Source organism: Rana temporaria, chromosome 2, assembly GCF_905171775.1.
Source record: "Rana temporaria chromosome 2, aRanTem1.1, whole genome shotgun sequence".
Lineage (NCBI taxonomy): Eukaryota > Metazoa > Chordata > Amphibia > Anura > Ranidae > Rana > Rana temporaria.
Window position 1 is genome coordinate 402040569 of NC_053490.1, and position 14766 is coordinate 402055334.

At 43.8% G+C, this 14766-nt stretch overlaps 1 protein-coding gene across 1 annotated transcript in view; it reads left to right on the top strand.

Moving 5' to 3' along the window:
• RPGR (retinitis pigmentosa GTPase regulator) overlaps positions 1-14766 on the top strand; it is a 150549-nt gene that overhangs the window by 80148 nt on the left and 55635 nt on the right. Inside the window, exon 9 of the mRNA XM_040338120.1 lies at positions 2566-2690. Coding sequence (XP_040194054.1) covers positions 2566-2690 — 125 coding nt within the window. The remainder of the gene's footprint in view (positions 1-2565; positions 2691-14766) is intronic.

Consider the following 14766-nt stretch of genomic DNA (forward strand, 5'->3'; position numbering starts at 1 on the left):
GGAACCGATGCGTTAGTTTGCCCTTGGCATCAGTTCAAACTTCTTTATGCATTTCCCCCGCTCCAGTTACTACCCCGCCTGCTGCGCAGGATCAGGGTGGAGCACATACCAGTCATCCTGGTAGCTCCAGCATGGCCCAGAAGGGCATGGTATTCACTAATCCTGAAGATGGTAGTGGGAGACCCTTGGACTCTTCCTCTACGGCCAGACCTGCTATCGCAAGGTCCGATCCTCCACCCTGCCTTACGGCATCTAAATTTGACGGCCTGGAAGCTGAATCCCTGATTCTCAGGGGTAGAGGTCTGTCTCAGAAAGTAATCTCTACCCTAATCAGAGCCAGGAAACCGGTCTCTAGGGTGATTTATTACAGGGTCTGGAAGGCCTATGTAGGCTGGTGTGAGTCCAAGCGATGGCTTTCTCGCAAATTTACCATCGATAGAGTATTAAGTTTTCTCCAGCTAGGAGTGGATAAAGGACTGGCATTAAGCACAATCAAAGGACAGATTTCAGCTTTGTCAGTGTGGTTTCAGCGGCCGCTGGCCACCCACTCGCTAGTTAAGACCTTCCTTCAAGGGGTCTTACGTATTAATCCTCCAGTTAAATCCCCGCTTTGTCCGTGGGATTTAAATCTTGTTCTGTCAAGTTTACAGAAACAACCTTTGAGCCGTTGGCTGAAATTCCTTTGGTTTTACTAACAAGGAAGTTAGTATTTTTGGTCGCCATAGTTTCCGCCAGAAGAGTATCGGAACTGGCAGCCTTATCCTGTAAGGAACCATATCTTATTTTACATAAGGACAAGGTCGTTCTCCGCCCTCATCCTTCCTTCCTACCGAAGGTTATATCCAGTTTCATCTAAACCAGGATTTGGTATTACCATCCTTCTTCCCTAAACCTACTTCCAGAAAGGAAGGGTTGCTGCATACCTTGGATATTGTCAGGGCCATGAAGGCCTATCTTAAGCTACAGAGAAGATCCGGAAAACAGATGTGTTGTTCATTTTACCGGATGGGCCCAAGAAGGGGCAGGCAGCTGCAAAATCCACCATCTCGAGATGGATTAAACAGTTAATCTCTCAGGCCTACGGCTTGAAGGGGTTGCCTCCTCCGTTATCATTAAAGGCTCATTCTACTAGGGCCATGGCGCCTCCTGGGCAGCACACCACCAGATCTCTATGGCTCAAGTTTGCAAGGCGGCAACCTGGTCTTCTGTCCACACGTTTACAAAATTCTACCAGTTGGACGTAAGAAGGAATACTGATACAGCCTTTGGGCAGGCAGTGCTGCAGGCTGCAGTTTGAGACCCTCGGATTCCGGGGGCTCCCTTTTGAGTTAAATTTAAAATTATTTTTTCTCAACTAAGTTGGATTTATTATGATTTAAGTATATCTCTAAATTAAATCCTTTTGTCTTGGGAAGATGTTCTCCCTCCCCTCATTGTAAGCATTGCTTTGGGACATCCCACATAGTAATGAATATGCCGCTCTGTGTCCCGTGATGTACGAGAAAGAAAAAGGGATTTTTAATACAGCTTACCTGTAAAATCCTTTTCTTGGAGTACATCACGGGACACAGAGCTCCCACCCCTCTTATGGGGACCATTTTGGGAGGCATACTGCTTGCTACAAAACTGAGGTACTCCTCCTATGGGAGGGGGTTATATAGGGAGGGGCACTTCCTGTTTGAGATTGCCAGTGTCCATCACCTGAAGGTGCTCCATATAACCCACATAGTAATGAATATGCCGCTCTGTGTCCCGTGATGTACTCCAAGAAAAGGATTTTACAGGTAAGCTGTATTAAAAATCCCTTTTTTCCTCATTTGCATATTTGAATGGCTAATCAATGGCAGCGCCACCATGCGGCCAGCGTAAATGTGGGCCCACCCTACGCCGGCGTAGGCAAGTTACGTCGGTGGGATTAAGCCTGTTTTTAGGCGTATCTTAGTTTGTGGGCACGGCACACAGATACAACGGCGCATATTTGCCCTTACGCTGCGTATCTGGAGATACGTCGGCGCAAGTGCTTTGTGAATCCGGGCCAGAGTGTTTTGAAAAAGCGTGTCCAATGCCTCATTTTGAAACAAGTGTAAACAAGCCCTTAAAGCGGAGTTCCGCTGATTTTTTTTTTTTTTTTTTAGAGTCAGCAGCTACAAATAGTGCAGCTGCTGACTTTTAATATAAGGACACTTACCTGTCCAGGGCGCCCGGGATGTCTGCTCCCCAAAATCCATACCAGGCCTTTATCCGAGCAATGCAGTCTGGCAGGTCAGGAAAGGGGATGGGGACAAATAAACGCCCCTACTGAACCATACCAGGCCGCATACTCTCAACATGGCACCTTGTCCCCATGTTGATGAAGGCATCTTCCCAACCACCCTGGCCGTTGGTTATCGGAATCTGGAGCCCCCCTTTAACAAGTGGTGTATATACCCTGGCTATTAAAAATACAGTTAAAACTTGCAAAGGCTATGTTAACATAATGCGTGGAAAATGCTTGATCATCACAGTTACTTGGTCTGCTGATTTTCTCCTCATATTTCATATTTATATATCTTTTTTCTGTTTCAGATAAGGGCCTTCTTTATACTTTTGGTGATGGACGATATGGCAAGCTTGGATTAGGAGAAGAGAATTTCACTAATCAGTTTTCACCTACATTGTGTAGGAATTTTCTGAAGTTCACCGTCCAGTCGGTATAAACAAAACCTTTATGCTTCACTTCTTTTTTTTGTTTTGTGGGCTAAGTGTTCATTCGTGTTTAATTAGCATTAAGCTAAACCATAAAATATAGTGGATTGCATCTGAAGCAGATGGTTAACATGGTAATAAAATCATTCTAGCTAGTAGTGGTAAGAATGCACATTGCCTAATTCTATTTTCTATTATCATAAAATGCAGTCCTTTTTTTTTTTTTTTTTTTAGTAGCTGATGAGTGATCGCCTAGCTTTAGAATATTATGAAATGGAGCTCTGTGTTATTTTTCTTTGTCAAATTTATTTTAAATCTGTTTAAAATTCAATAGTCCAAATTTGCTAAGCAAAGGGCCAATGTAGTGTCCTTCAGGCTTTAGGGGGCTGGGACTGTGGCTAATGGGTGTGGAAAATTCCCTGGCATCAATGCCTCATCATTGGTTTTAATTGGAGAAATGGTGCCCTATTGATGGTGTCAGTTGGTGAAATTGAGCCCCCAGGCCGCAGTTTGGAAACCACTGGTTTAGATAGTGGTTAGATTTTGCATTTATCTTTTCACATACTGTATTCTGATTGGCAGTTTGTTCTAAGTTTTTACTAGTAATCATTAAATGTAAATTTATATATAAGCCAGTGGACTAAAATAAATATTTAGTAACCCAAATAAGTATCATGGGCCAGATCCACGTAGCGCGTCGTAATTTTAGGCAGGCGTAGTGTATCGTAGTTACGCTACGCCGCCGCTACTTTGAGAGGCAAGTGCTGTATTCACAAAGCACTTTCCTCTAAAGTTACGGCGGCGTAGCATAAATCTCCCGGCGTAAGGGCACGGAATTCAAATGATGAACAGGGGGCGTGTTTTATGTAAAATAAGCTTGACCCCACGTAAATGACACTTTTTTCGTACGGCGCATGCACAGTATCACGTCGAATTTTCAAATTAAGTTACGCCCGCTCAATGCCTAGACGACGTGAACGTAATTTATGCAAAGCCCTATTCGCGAACGTTTTACGCAAACGACATACACAACGGAAAATTCAACGCTGGCCCGACGTCCATACTTAACATTGCGTACGCCTCATGGAGCAGGGGTAACGTTACACCGAAAAAAGAAAAACTTGCGTAAACGACGTAAAAAAATGTGGCGGACGTACGTTTGTGGATTGGCGTATCTAGCTAATTCGCATACTCGATGCGGAAATCAACGGAAGCGCCACCTAGCGGCCAGCGTAAATATGCACCTTAGATCCGACGGCGTACTAAGACGTACGTCAGTCGGATCTAGCCCAGCTTCAGGCGTATCTTGTTTTGTGGATACAAAACAAAGATACGCCAGAGCATCCTAGAAGTTACGAGGCATATCAATAGATACACCAACGTAACTTCTTTGTGGATCCGGGCCCAGATGTTCACAATTTCGATCAGTTACAGAAACTATTTGGATGCACTCTAGGATTTACCGCCTATTCTTATTGTGTTCTCTAATTACAGTATTTGGGGTAGATTGTATGAAAAATAATATTTGTGGAGGCTAGTGGGACGGTCATGTCTGACTAGAGCTTGGTGGATATCAGCACAATTTTGAACTTGGTGGATATCAGCACAAACTGTCTATTTGCGGATGATATCCTCTTATTTCTTTCATCACCCCAAGTATCTGGCCCAGGGCCGATCCTAGGGTCACAGGCGCCTGGGTGCAGAAATATGGGGCCCAGATGATGCAAACTATTGCGAAACGCATCGGGACTCTGCTGCTGCCATGCGCCACCTTTTATTGATGCCCTTTGTTTTCAACAGAACTGTAAGTGTTTTTAACCGTTAATAAATTTCATCAGTATTACGGTATTACACTATGAGACTTAGTTTTCTTTTATGTACTTTGGATACGGTTTGACCTCTTGGGAGTCACTATCAAGACGCTGTCAACCCCCTCCGCTCTGGTTTAAAGTGATGTGTTCAAGCCATCGTTTTCTTTGTGTATCCGGATCCGATTGATGTGGTTCCATCAACTCATTTAACAGCTTATATTGACCCTTTAGGCGTACGCTTAATAGGGTTCAATATCTTTGGGCCCAGCCTGAGGAAGAGACTCGAAAGTTTCGAACGTGTGCACCTCCCGCACCCGGAAGTGACGTCATCTGCAGTCCGCAGTGGATACCTGACCTCAGCCTGTAGGTTCCGAGAGCGTCTCTGTTCCTGCCGCCGCTGCTGCACAGAGAGTGACATCCCCATGCTGCCTGCACCAGGACATCGAACGGTCCCCGGGATACATATGCGGATGATCTCTATATTTCTGCCTGTACCTACTGATGTTTGTAAGTAGGCCTTTTATACATTTTTGAACATTTTACTCCTATTAAACAAGCTTGCTACGCTTAGAAGGCGCTGCATTTTGTCTTTTCTTAATCCCAGTGTGAGAGCCCGGGTGCTTTCACACTGGAGTGGTGCGCTTGCGGGACGTCCAAAAATTTCCTGCAAGTAGCTTCTTTGAGGCACTTTCGTGTGTGTATACACATCGGCGCCCCCACCTCTGCAGGCGCCTGGGTGAAAGCACCCTGCGCACCCTGCCTAGGATCAGCCCTGATCTGGCCTAAATCTCGTCCCCATACTCAGTAAATTCGCAGAATTTACTGGTCCTATCCATAAATCCTAAAAAATAAAAACCGCAGAGGTGATCAATTACCACCAAAAGAAAGCTCTATTTGTGGGGAAAAAAGGACGCCACTTTTGTTTGGGAGCCACGTCGCACGACCGCGCAATTGTCAGTTAAAGCGACGCAGTGCCGAATCGCAAAAAGGGGCCTGGTCCTTTAGCTGCATTTTGGTCCAGGTCTTAAGTGGTTAATTATCCCCCAATTCTGAAACCGTTATCAAATCTGATGAAATCATGGTCCCATTTCCCGCTATCGTGGTTTGGAAGATTAAACGCTGTCAAAATGACATTATTACCAAAACTTATATATTTATTTAGAGTCTTGCCAATTTCCATTCCAGCTTATTATCTGCGAATAATACAAAGAAAATCACGGTCATTTATATAGGGATTCTTTAAACCACGAATACAAATGCATACACTCTATCTCCCCAAAATTAGCGGCGGTTTAGGATGCCCTAATTTTGCCTATTACTATAGAGCAGCACACATAGCTAGTCTTACTAAATACCAGGCATACCAAGAAACCCTGTTATGGGTGTCTATAGAAGCCATTGAGTGTGATCCTTTCCCAATATCTAACTTTTATTATGGATGTCACCAAAGACCGTAAAAAAAACTAAGAAACCCTATAACTAAACATTTCAAGATAGATTCAAGACAAATAATTGGGATAGATTCAAGACAAATAATTCACTTCCATCCCTACACAACCCTTTACTGTCATTTTATAAAAAACCCAGCTTTCTATCCTGCATGGATATCCCCTAAATGCTTTAAAGAATGGGCATCCAGGGGTGTCTTTATATATGTACAAATTTGTGCATGCCTCGTCACTTATCACCTTCCTATCCCTATGTGAAAAATATGGTCTTCCGCAATCAGAGTTGTTTAGATATTTACAAATTAAAAACTTTTTTACACCGCTATTGAAAACTACAACTTCACTGACACAACTGTCCAGTTTCGAAGACGTATGTCAACAAGACCCCCATGCCAGAGGTGCAATATCGACTATATATTTGCATATACTGATCCTTTCCTGTAGAGATAAATCATCTTATGTTGGGAAGTGGGAGGAGGACTTGGAACGTACACTACAGATTTCAGAATGGAACCAAATATGGTCAACAACTAAAACGGCTTCCCCCAACATAATAGCGAGTGCAGCCAACTACAAGGTACTGACTAGGTGGCACCTGTTACCAGCCAGGGTAGCCGAATATGTGCAGAACTATCCGCCACAAGATTTTCGAGGGTGTACAGATTTGGGCACATATCTTCATATTTGGTGGTTATGTCCTAAAGCACAAACATTTTGGAAAGGTATATTTAAAATTGTAACCAAATTACTAGAGAAAACAATCCTTCCCAATCCTGCAATGGCACTACTCAACTTAAAACCTAGACTCTATTTTACATACTCAATTCAAATAACTGGTGCAACTATTCACAGCAGCCAAACAGACACTAGCAAAATCTTGGAAATCACCTAAATTGGTCTAACATGAAGCTATAGCTAAGATGAATTATACCATGACCCAAGCCAAGATGGCTGCTATTGAATTGGATAAGTTTGAGAGGATGTGGCAGCCCTGGATTGCATATATTATGCCAACATTGGACAATAGAGTACTACTGCCATGGTAGCTGAATCAGTGTGTTATATATGCCATTGTTCAACATCTCTTGGATTGGAGCGGTGGCTCTTGGCTTGACCACATGGACCCCCCTTATGGTTCCAGTACTCTCCTTTTTTTTTTTTTTTTTTTTCTCCATTCCATTTGCTTATTGTTATCGTTATTGTGACGAGATCCTTTCTCGCCCGGTTCTGCTCTCCCGACACTCCTCTGCTACCAGTGAGTCAGCTTGCAGATTGCAGCGTCTGATGGTCCAGTCATCCAAGGTTCCGGGGTCCGAACTACAGCTATGTGCCATTCAGACCCATTAAGAACAAACACCAGGCAGGCTGTATGTAAGTTCCAACAGGACTCTTTATTTCAAGTACACAGCACACTTTTATACAGAATTTTGGAACATCCCACTCCCAACAACCGCTTTCCTATTGGTCAATTGTAAAGTATATCCAGTCTTCACTCAAGTCCTCCTTGACCATGCAAATGAGGACTTGAAATTGTCAACAGGGATTGGTCCAATAGCTTGGATAGAAAGACTTGTGTATTGAGACAGAAGCCCCAGGGGGTAATCAATGTACACAATAACCCGGTCTACTTAATTACTACCTCTGAGAGGTTACATTGCTTTAGACAATAGAATGCTAATTCAATACAGCTGACAGGAGGCTTCTGACCTTTAGAACAATAAACACATACATCTTCACACATACATTCTAGATTCAATTAACCTTCAATCCATAGTTTTTTAGCCAGACGGAGTGTCTCCGACACCCGCTCTTAGCCTGCAGAGCACAATAAAAGGTATTTCTCTAGCTGGTTCCACTTAGCATTTCAATAGCCGGTGTCCTTGCATTGAATGTCCCTCTCCTGTGTAACAGATGTCCAGTAGAAACACTTTAATATCTTAAGATCCATGACATTACTTCCCCTGGGAAACAGTCCAACAGCCGCAGTGGGACCCAAACGGGTCAACTCGAGGATGTTGGAAAAGTAGTCTTAAGGTTCCAGGACTGTCCGCTGGGATGACCCATCTGCCTTCCTGTTTTGAGGTCCTGGCCCATAATCGGATGGCAAGAGGCTCACATTCAGTCCTCTCCAAAAGCCCCTGTCCCGGCTAGGTCTGTCACACATCTCCCCCTTTGGCAGGAGACTAACACTGGGAGAGACCCCAATTCCGGTACCCACCCAGTACCCCAGATAACTTGTCCCAAACAGAGCATTACTCACCCAGCCAATCTCTGCCTCTCTCAGAGAACACGCCTGCCGCTGGGGAGAGGCCTGGACTGGCCCTGCTCCCTGGAGTCCTTTCAGCCGCTGGAGAGAAGACAGGGTGGCTGGGCTCAGTTCATCATGCCGTTGGGAATCTGGGCCAACTGGCCACCATTCCTGGGGTATACCAGTGGAGACTGCAGTCCCATCCACTGATGCTAGGTAAAAATCCCCCGGTGCTTGCAAAGCAAAGCCGACATCCTCCTGTCTCAGTGCCGCACCATGTTCTGGGGTTGTGTCCATGGAGATCGGAGTCCCATCCACTACCACAGGAACCCCCTCTCCTGTTAGTTGAGAGCAGAGGCCTGGGGCACCCTGCTCTGTTGCCAGCTCTTCCGCTGGGTTGCTGTGAGTGGAGACCACAGTCCCATCCACCGATATCCGCTCAAGCTGTAGTGGGGTGCAGCCGCCAGTAGCATCCTGTCCTTCTGCCAGTGATTCAGCTGGGAGTACGAGCTTTACCACCTCAGCTTGTTGCTGGGGAGGGGGGCCAACCGCCCCGACTCCCTGGAACTCCACAGTTGGTCCCAGTGCTGGGCAGCGATGGCTAGCATTCTGCCCTGTTGCCAGCACTTCTGCTGGGGGTGCATAATCCATAACATCCTCTGAACAGTCCATACACTCTGTAATCTGTGGCTGGGGAGTGATTGCCATCTTCTCACCCTGAGCCTCCGGAACTGCCACAGGGGTGGGGCAGAGGTCTTGATCCCTCTGTCCGGTGACCAGCGCTTCAGCTGGGGAAGTTCCTTGTAACTCCACAAATACTGTACTTGGTGCTGGGCAGAGCACAGTGAAGTTTGGCCCTGATACCAGCTCTTCTGTTGGAGGCTCCCCAGGTTGTTCTTCCTCAGCAGAAAAGTCTATCCAATCCCCTGTCTCTACAACTGGTGTCTGGGGATAGAGGTTCACCATCTCCTGTCCATGGAACCCAGAAGATGCTATGGGTACTGAGCAGAGGTTAGCAGAGCTCGGCCCTGCGGTCAGCACTTCAGCTTTGGGAATGGCAAGCTCCCGATTTTCCACTGCTGATTCATCAGCCAGGATTTCATCACTGTCAGCTGATATTTCCTCATAGTCCCAGGTAAAGGGAATCTCACCCTGCTGCTGAGCGGAGTCTAGCAGCTGTTTGTAGGCGATTTCCAGTTCCCATTCCTGAGCGGCCAGGAATTCCAAATCTTCCTGTAACCAGTGCACTTCCGGGACATTCAGTCTTCGCTCTCTGTGCTCCATTATTTCCTCCCAACGCCACTCCCGATCGCTCCCAAAGTTGGGATCCCTGGACATCCTCCAATACAACAATCCCAGGCCATCATAGTCAAAGCCTTCCGTGGGGCTGTCATCCGCTGACCAGGGGCACTCTTGGACTACATACCACCGGAGGGCTCTGTAGCTCTCGTCCAACCGCATCTCTTCCCGGATCAGCCTGCTTAACTCTGCTGTCCACTCCTGCTTTGGTTGTTCCCCCAATAACAGCATCCGTACTTCATACTGTGACCAGTACCTTACATGGATGGAGGGGAGAGCTTTTCCCTGGTGTCGCTGCTCGCGGGCTAGCGCTTCTTTCCAGAGTTCGCAGCGGATCGAATCAGACCATCCAAGCAGGACCTCCTCTGATACTGGTCCTCTGCGCTGTATCTGCTTCTCTCGCAACCTCCTTCTGAATTCCTCTTCCATGGTTACTGATATCTGTACCTCTCCTCTTCTTTCATTTGGTGCTGCTTCTTTAGGCGTTGTCACCGATCGCCGTATTTCTGCAATTCTCAGCTCCTGTTGCCGCTCTCGTTCTCTCTGTTGTCGCTCTCGTTCTCTCTCATCCTGCCGCTGGAGGTCTCTAATGGTATTCTGTATGGCGGTCTCTGATGGGTTTGCACCATATAATGCCAACCGCTGTTGAACTCGCTGCTGGAACAAGTCTTCAACTGACCAGGGTCCTGCATCACCATCCCTCTGATCCATCTCGGCTAGCGCAATGATCAGGGTGGCCTTGTTCTTCCCACCGGTCCCTCCACGGCTCTCAAGCAAGTCTTTTAGCATGGTTCTCCTCCAGGCTGCATAGCTGGTCATTCATGGTGGTGGTTTGGAGTTGTCCCAGTAACTGGAGAGCAAATCCCACCGCTGCCAACCAATGTGACGAGATCCTTTCTCGCCCGGTTCTGCTCTCCCGACACTCCTCTGCTACCAGTGAGTCAGCTTGCAGATTGCAGCGTCTGATGGTCCAGACATCCAAGGTTCCGGGGTCCGAACTACAGCTATGTGCCATTCAGACCCATTAAGAACAAACACCAGGCAGGCTGTATGTAAGTTCCAACAGGACTCTTTATTTCAAGTACACAGCACACTTTTATACAGAATTTTGGAACATCCCACTCCCAACAACCGCTTTCCTATTGGTCAATTGTAAAGTATATCCAGTCTTCACTCAAGTCCTCCTTGACCATGCAAATGAGGACTTGAAATTGTCAACAGGGATTGGTCCAATAGCTTGGATAGAAAGACTTGTGTATTGAGACAGAAGCCCCAGGGGGTAATCAATGTACACAATAACCCGGTCTACTTAATTACTACCTCTGAGAGGTTACATTGCTTTAGACAATAGAATGCTAATTCAATACAGCTGACAGGAGGCTTCTGACCTTTAGAACAATAAACACATACATCTTCACACATACATTCTAGATTCAATTAACCTTCAATCCATAGTTTTTTAGCCAGACGGAGTGTCTCCGACACCCGCTCTTAGCCTGCAGAGCACAATAAAAGGTATTTCTCTAGCTGGTTCCACTTAGCATTTCAATAGCCGGTGTCCTTGCATTGAATGTCCCTCTCCTGTGTAACAGATGTCCAGTAGAAACACTTTAATATCTTAAGATCCATGACAGTTATTTAATTATTTTTTCTCTGTTATTTGCTATTTTACTATTATGATTTTGAAGCTCCCTTTGTATTGTTAATAACTCTTTGCTTCGCAGAGGACAATATATATGTCAATGGTTACTAATAACTACATAAAACCTCTAAACTTAATAATCTTAATGTCATTAGTGACTAAATAGTATACCATACTTTGTCCACAAATATTTACTTTGTATATTTACATATTGGAATAAGAATATTTGAGCTTCTCTATTTTCGATGTATGTAATTTGTATTACACCTTTGTACTCAATAAAATATTTTTGACAAGGAAAAATATTTGTAAAGGAAGCTTATACTAAGCAAAATCTGTAGATGATCATTGCTAGCCTCTGCTTCTAAAAATGCTGCTAGCCTGGCTGTTATACTGTTTCAGTAGCATCAGTACTTTTGACTCACTGGGCTGGATTCAGATAGAATGGTCTATCTATCCGCCCGGCGTAACGTATCTCAGATACGTTACGCCGCCGTAATTTAGGGCGCAAGTTCTGTGTTCAGAAACAACTTGCGCCCTTAGTTACGGCGGCGTAACGTATCTGTGTCGGCGTAGGCCCGCCTAATTCAAATGTGAATGATGTGGGCGTGTTTTATGTATATTAACTGTGACCCCTCGTATTTGAAGTTTTTTAAGAACGGCGCATGCGCTGTTCGTGAAAAAATCCCAGTGCGCATGCTCGAAATTCTGCCGCAAATCTTCACTGCTTTCGACGTGAACGTAAATTACGTCCAGCCCTATACGCAAATGACGTAACATTTTCAAAACTCGACGCGGGAACGACAACCATACTTGACATAGGATACGCCTCATATAGCAGGGGTAACTATACGCCGAAAAAAGCCTAACGTAAACGACATAAAAAAATGCACCGGCCGGACGTACGTTTCTGAATCGGCGTATCTAGCTAATTTGCATATTCCTCGCGTAAATCTATGGAAGCGCCACCTAGCGGCCAGCGTAAATATGCAGCCTAAGATACGACGGTGTAAAACACTTACGCCGGTCGGATCTTAGGGATATCTATGCGTAACTGATTCTATGAATCAGGCGCATAGATACGACCGGCCGGACTCAGAGATACGACGGCGTATCTGGAGATACGCCGGCGTATCTTTTCTCTGAATCTACCCCTGTGACTTTTAAGAAGTATGAAGTATTTTTCTCTGTGTGAACTTACACTTCAAATGAGTGCACATATTTAAATTTGGAACCCTCCGTTGTCATGGGATTTGTCACAAATAATATTTCAGAAGCTAATGACATAGCCATACACCAGCGTGGAAATGTCCATCACTGTAACAATCTGCTCAAATTGTGTAGCAAGGAAATTCACTAAAGATTTGTGTCTGACATTTGTTTTTACCAAAATGTTTTATGATTTGTCATGTTGCCTTTTTGCTTTGAGCAGATAGAACAACATTAAATATAAAGCATTCCCTGGATTGTGCTTTTGGTACTAATCCAGAGATGAAGTCCATGCTGTAGATCCATCTGTGCACATAATTACCCAATCTGTCTCTCAGGGGTATGCAGTCTTGTACTGAGTCATAGTTCATATGTTAGGATACATTTTTAAGATCTCTGTAAACAGACTAGGGTTATGTAGGACGCATTGTCTCTATAACCCTTTCCTGTTTATTATCGGTGGACAGTCATTCTTCTTTTATACACCTGATAACTCTGGGTGTACGTATAAGACAAAATTGTGCCGTCTTGTATGCCTTCACATTCACTGGCAAGAGTTTACTGAATAGAGATCCTGCTTGGATTATGTATTATGTTTTGTTAATTCAATCTGCATCACATTCTTGCATTTCTGCTTATACTGTGTGTGTGTGTGTGTGTGCGCGTGCCCTTGTAGTATGTCTACATTCTTTTGAATAGTCGAGATCCAATTGATCTTAAAGGGGTTGTAAAGCTTTGTGTTTTTTCACCTTAATGCATCCTATGCATTTTTTTTGGTTAACTCCCAAACTGCAATTGTCATTTTAAATGCATTTTTTGCTGTGAAAATGACAATGGTCCCAAAAATGTGTCAAAATTGTCCGATGTGTCGGCCATAATGTCGCAGTCACGAAAAAATCACTGATCGCCGCCATTAGTAGTAAAAAATTAATAAAAATGCAATAAAACTATCCCCTATTTTTTAAACGCAATACATTTTGCGCAAACCAATCGATAAACGCTTATTGCGATTTTTTTTTTTTATACCAAAAATAGGTAGAAGAATACGCATCGGCCTAAACTGAGGGAAACAAATAAACATTTTTGGGGGATATTTATTATAGCAAAAAGTCAAAAATATTGAATTTTTTTCAAAATTGTCGCTCTATTTTTGTTTATAGCGCAAAAAATAAAAACCGCAGAGGTGATCAAATACCACCAAAAGAAAGCTCTATTTGTGGGGAAAAAGGGACGCCAATTTTGTTTGGGAGCCACTTCGCACGACCACGCAATTGTCAGTTAAAGCGACGCAGTGCCGAATCTCAAAAACTGTCCGGGTCCTTTACCTGCCTAAAGGTCCGGGTCTTAAGTGATTAAAGTGTATTTTAACCGTAACATCCACCATTGTATCCATTAGGGCCGTTGCTGATTTTTATTCATGCAACTGTAATTTTCAAGTCTCATTGTACTTGTAGCTGAAAAGAACCTAATCCTGATTAGAAATGAGCTTTGGGTCGATAGTGAGTACCCAATCCCAGCCTGTTTGTGGCTCAATAAACTCCTAAACTGGGAAGTTTGTCCACCTGAATCCACGGCTGCTAGAATGTTAACAATGTAGCTGGGTATTCTGGGCAGCCTTATGACCAAATGTAGTCATTAGCATATTTAGTCAATTATGTCACTCGGGATCCCCAACTGCTGAAAATCTTTGTTCAGATTATTCTGACAGGTTGCAAAAAATGCTACTCAAATGACTGAATATTTTAAGTAATAATTAATCTCTTCTCCTTCTGCACTTCGGAAGCTCACGCTGGTTTCCTAATACCAGACAATTTTGGCTTCTAGTCTTAGTAATAAAGTAAAGCTTTTGGAAGGTCTAAGCAGAAATGGCATTTGGAGTTACGAAGGCTTGCCAGATGGCTGTTGGTGATCTGTTTTCTAGGGAGCGGCGATGTTACCCTTCCTTGCATTGTATATTCATTTTTAATATAGTTACTTATTTATTTAGGCATAGTAATTTACATATTTCAGCAGATTTAGATTCTCTATACGCATTCAGTATGCCCATGTCCAGAAAGAATTGAATTAAAAGAATTAAAGCTGCATTTAACATTATTCTTTTTTTTTTTTTTTTTTTTTTTTTGTTTACAAACTTTATTTGGTACAAAATGGTGGTACAAAAAGCAAAATGGCATACAAAAAAAGAGTACACATAAGAAAATGTCCAGGAGTCAAAAAATAGACAATAGTAAACTATACAAATCTTATGTAACATTAATAAAACATTGTTCTAAAGAGTAGAGAATTAAGATGAGGGTCAAAAAGTAGATATAAAACCATAAGTGTTATTAGGATAAACAGATCAGCAAAAGGAATTATGCGATTTAGATGGGATTAAAGAAAGTAGCAGAATGTTCAAACCATGGGTCCCATTTGTTATTATAT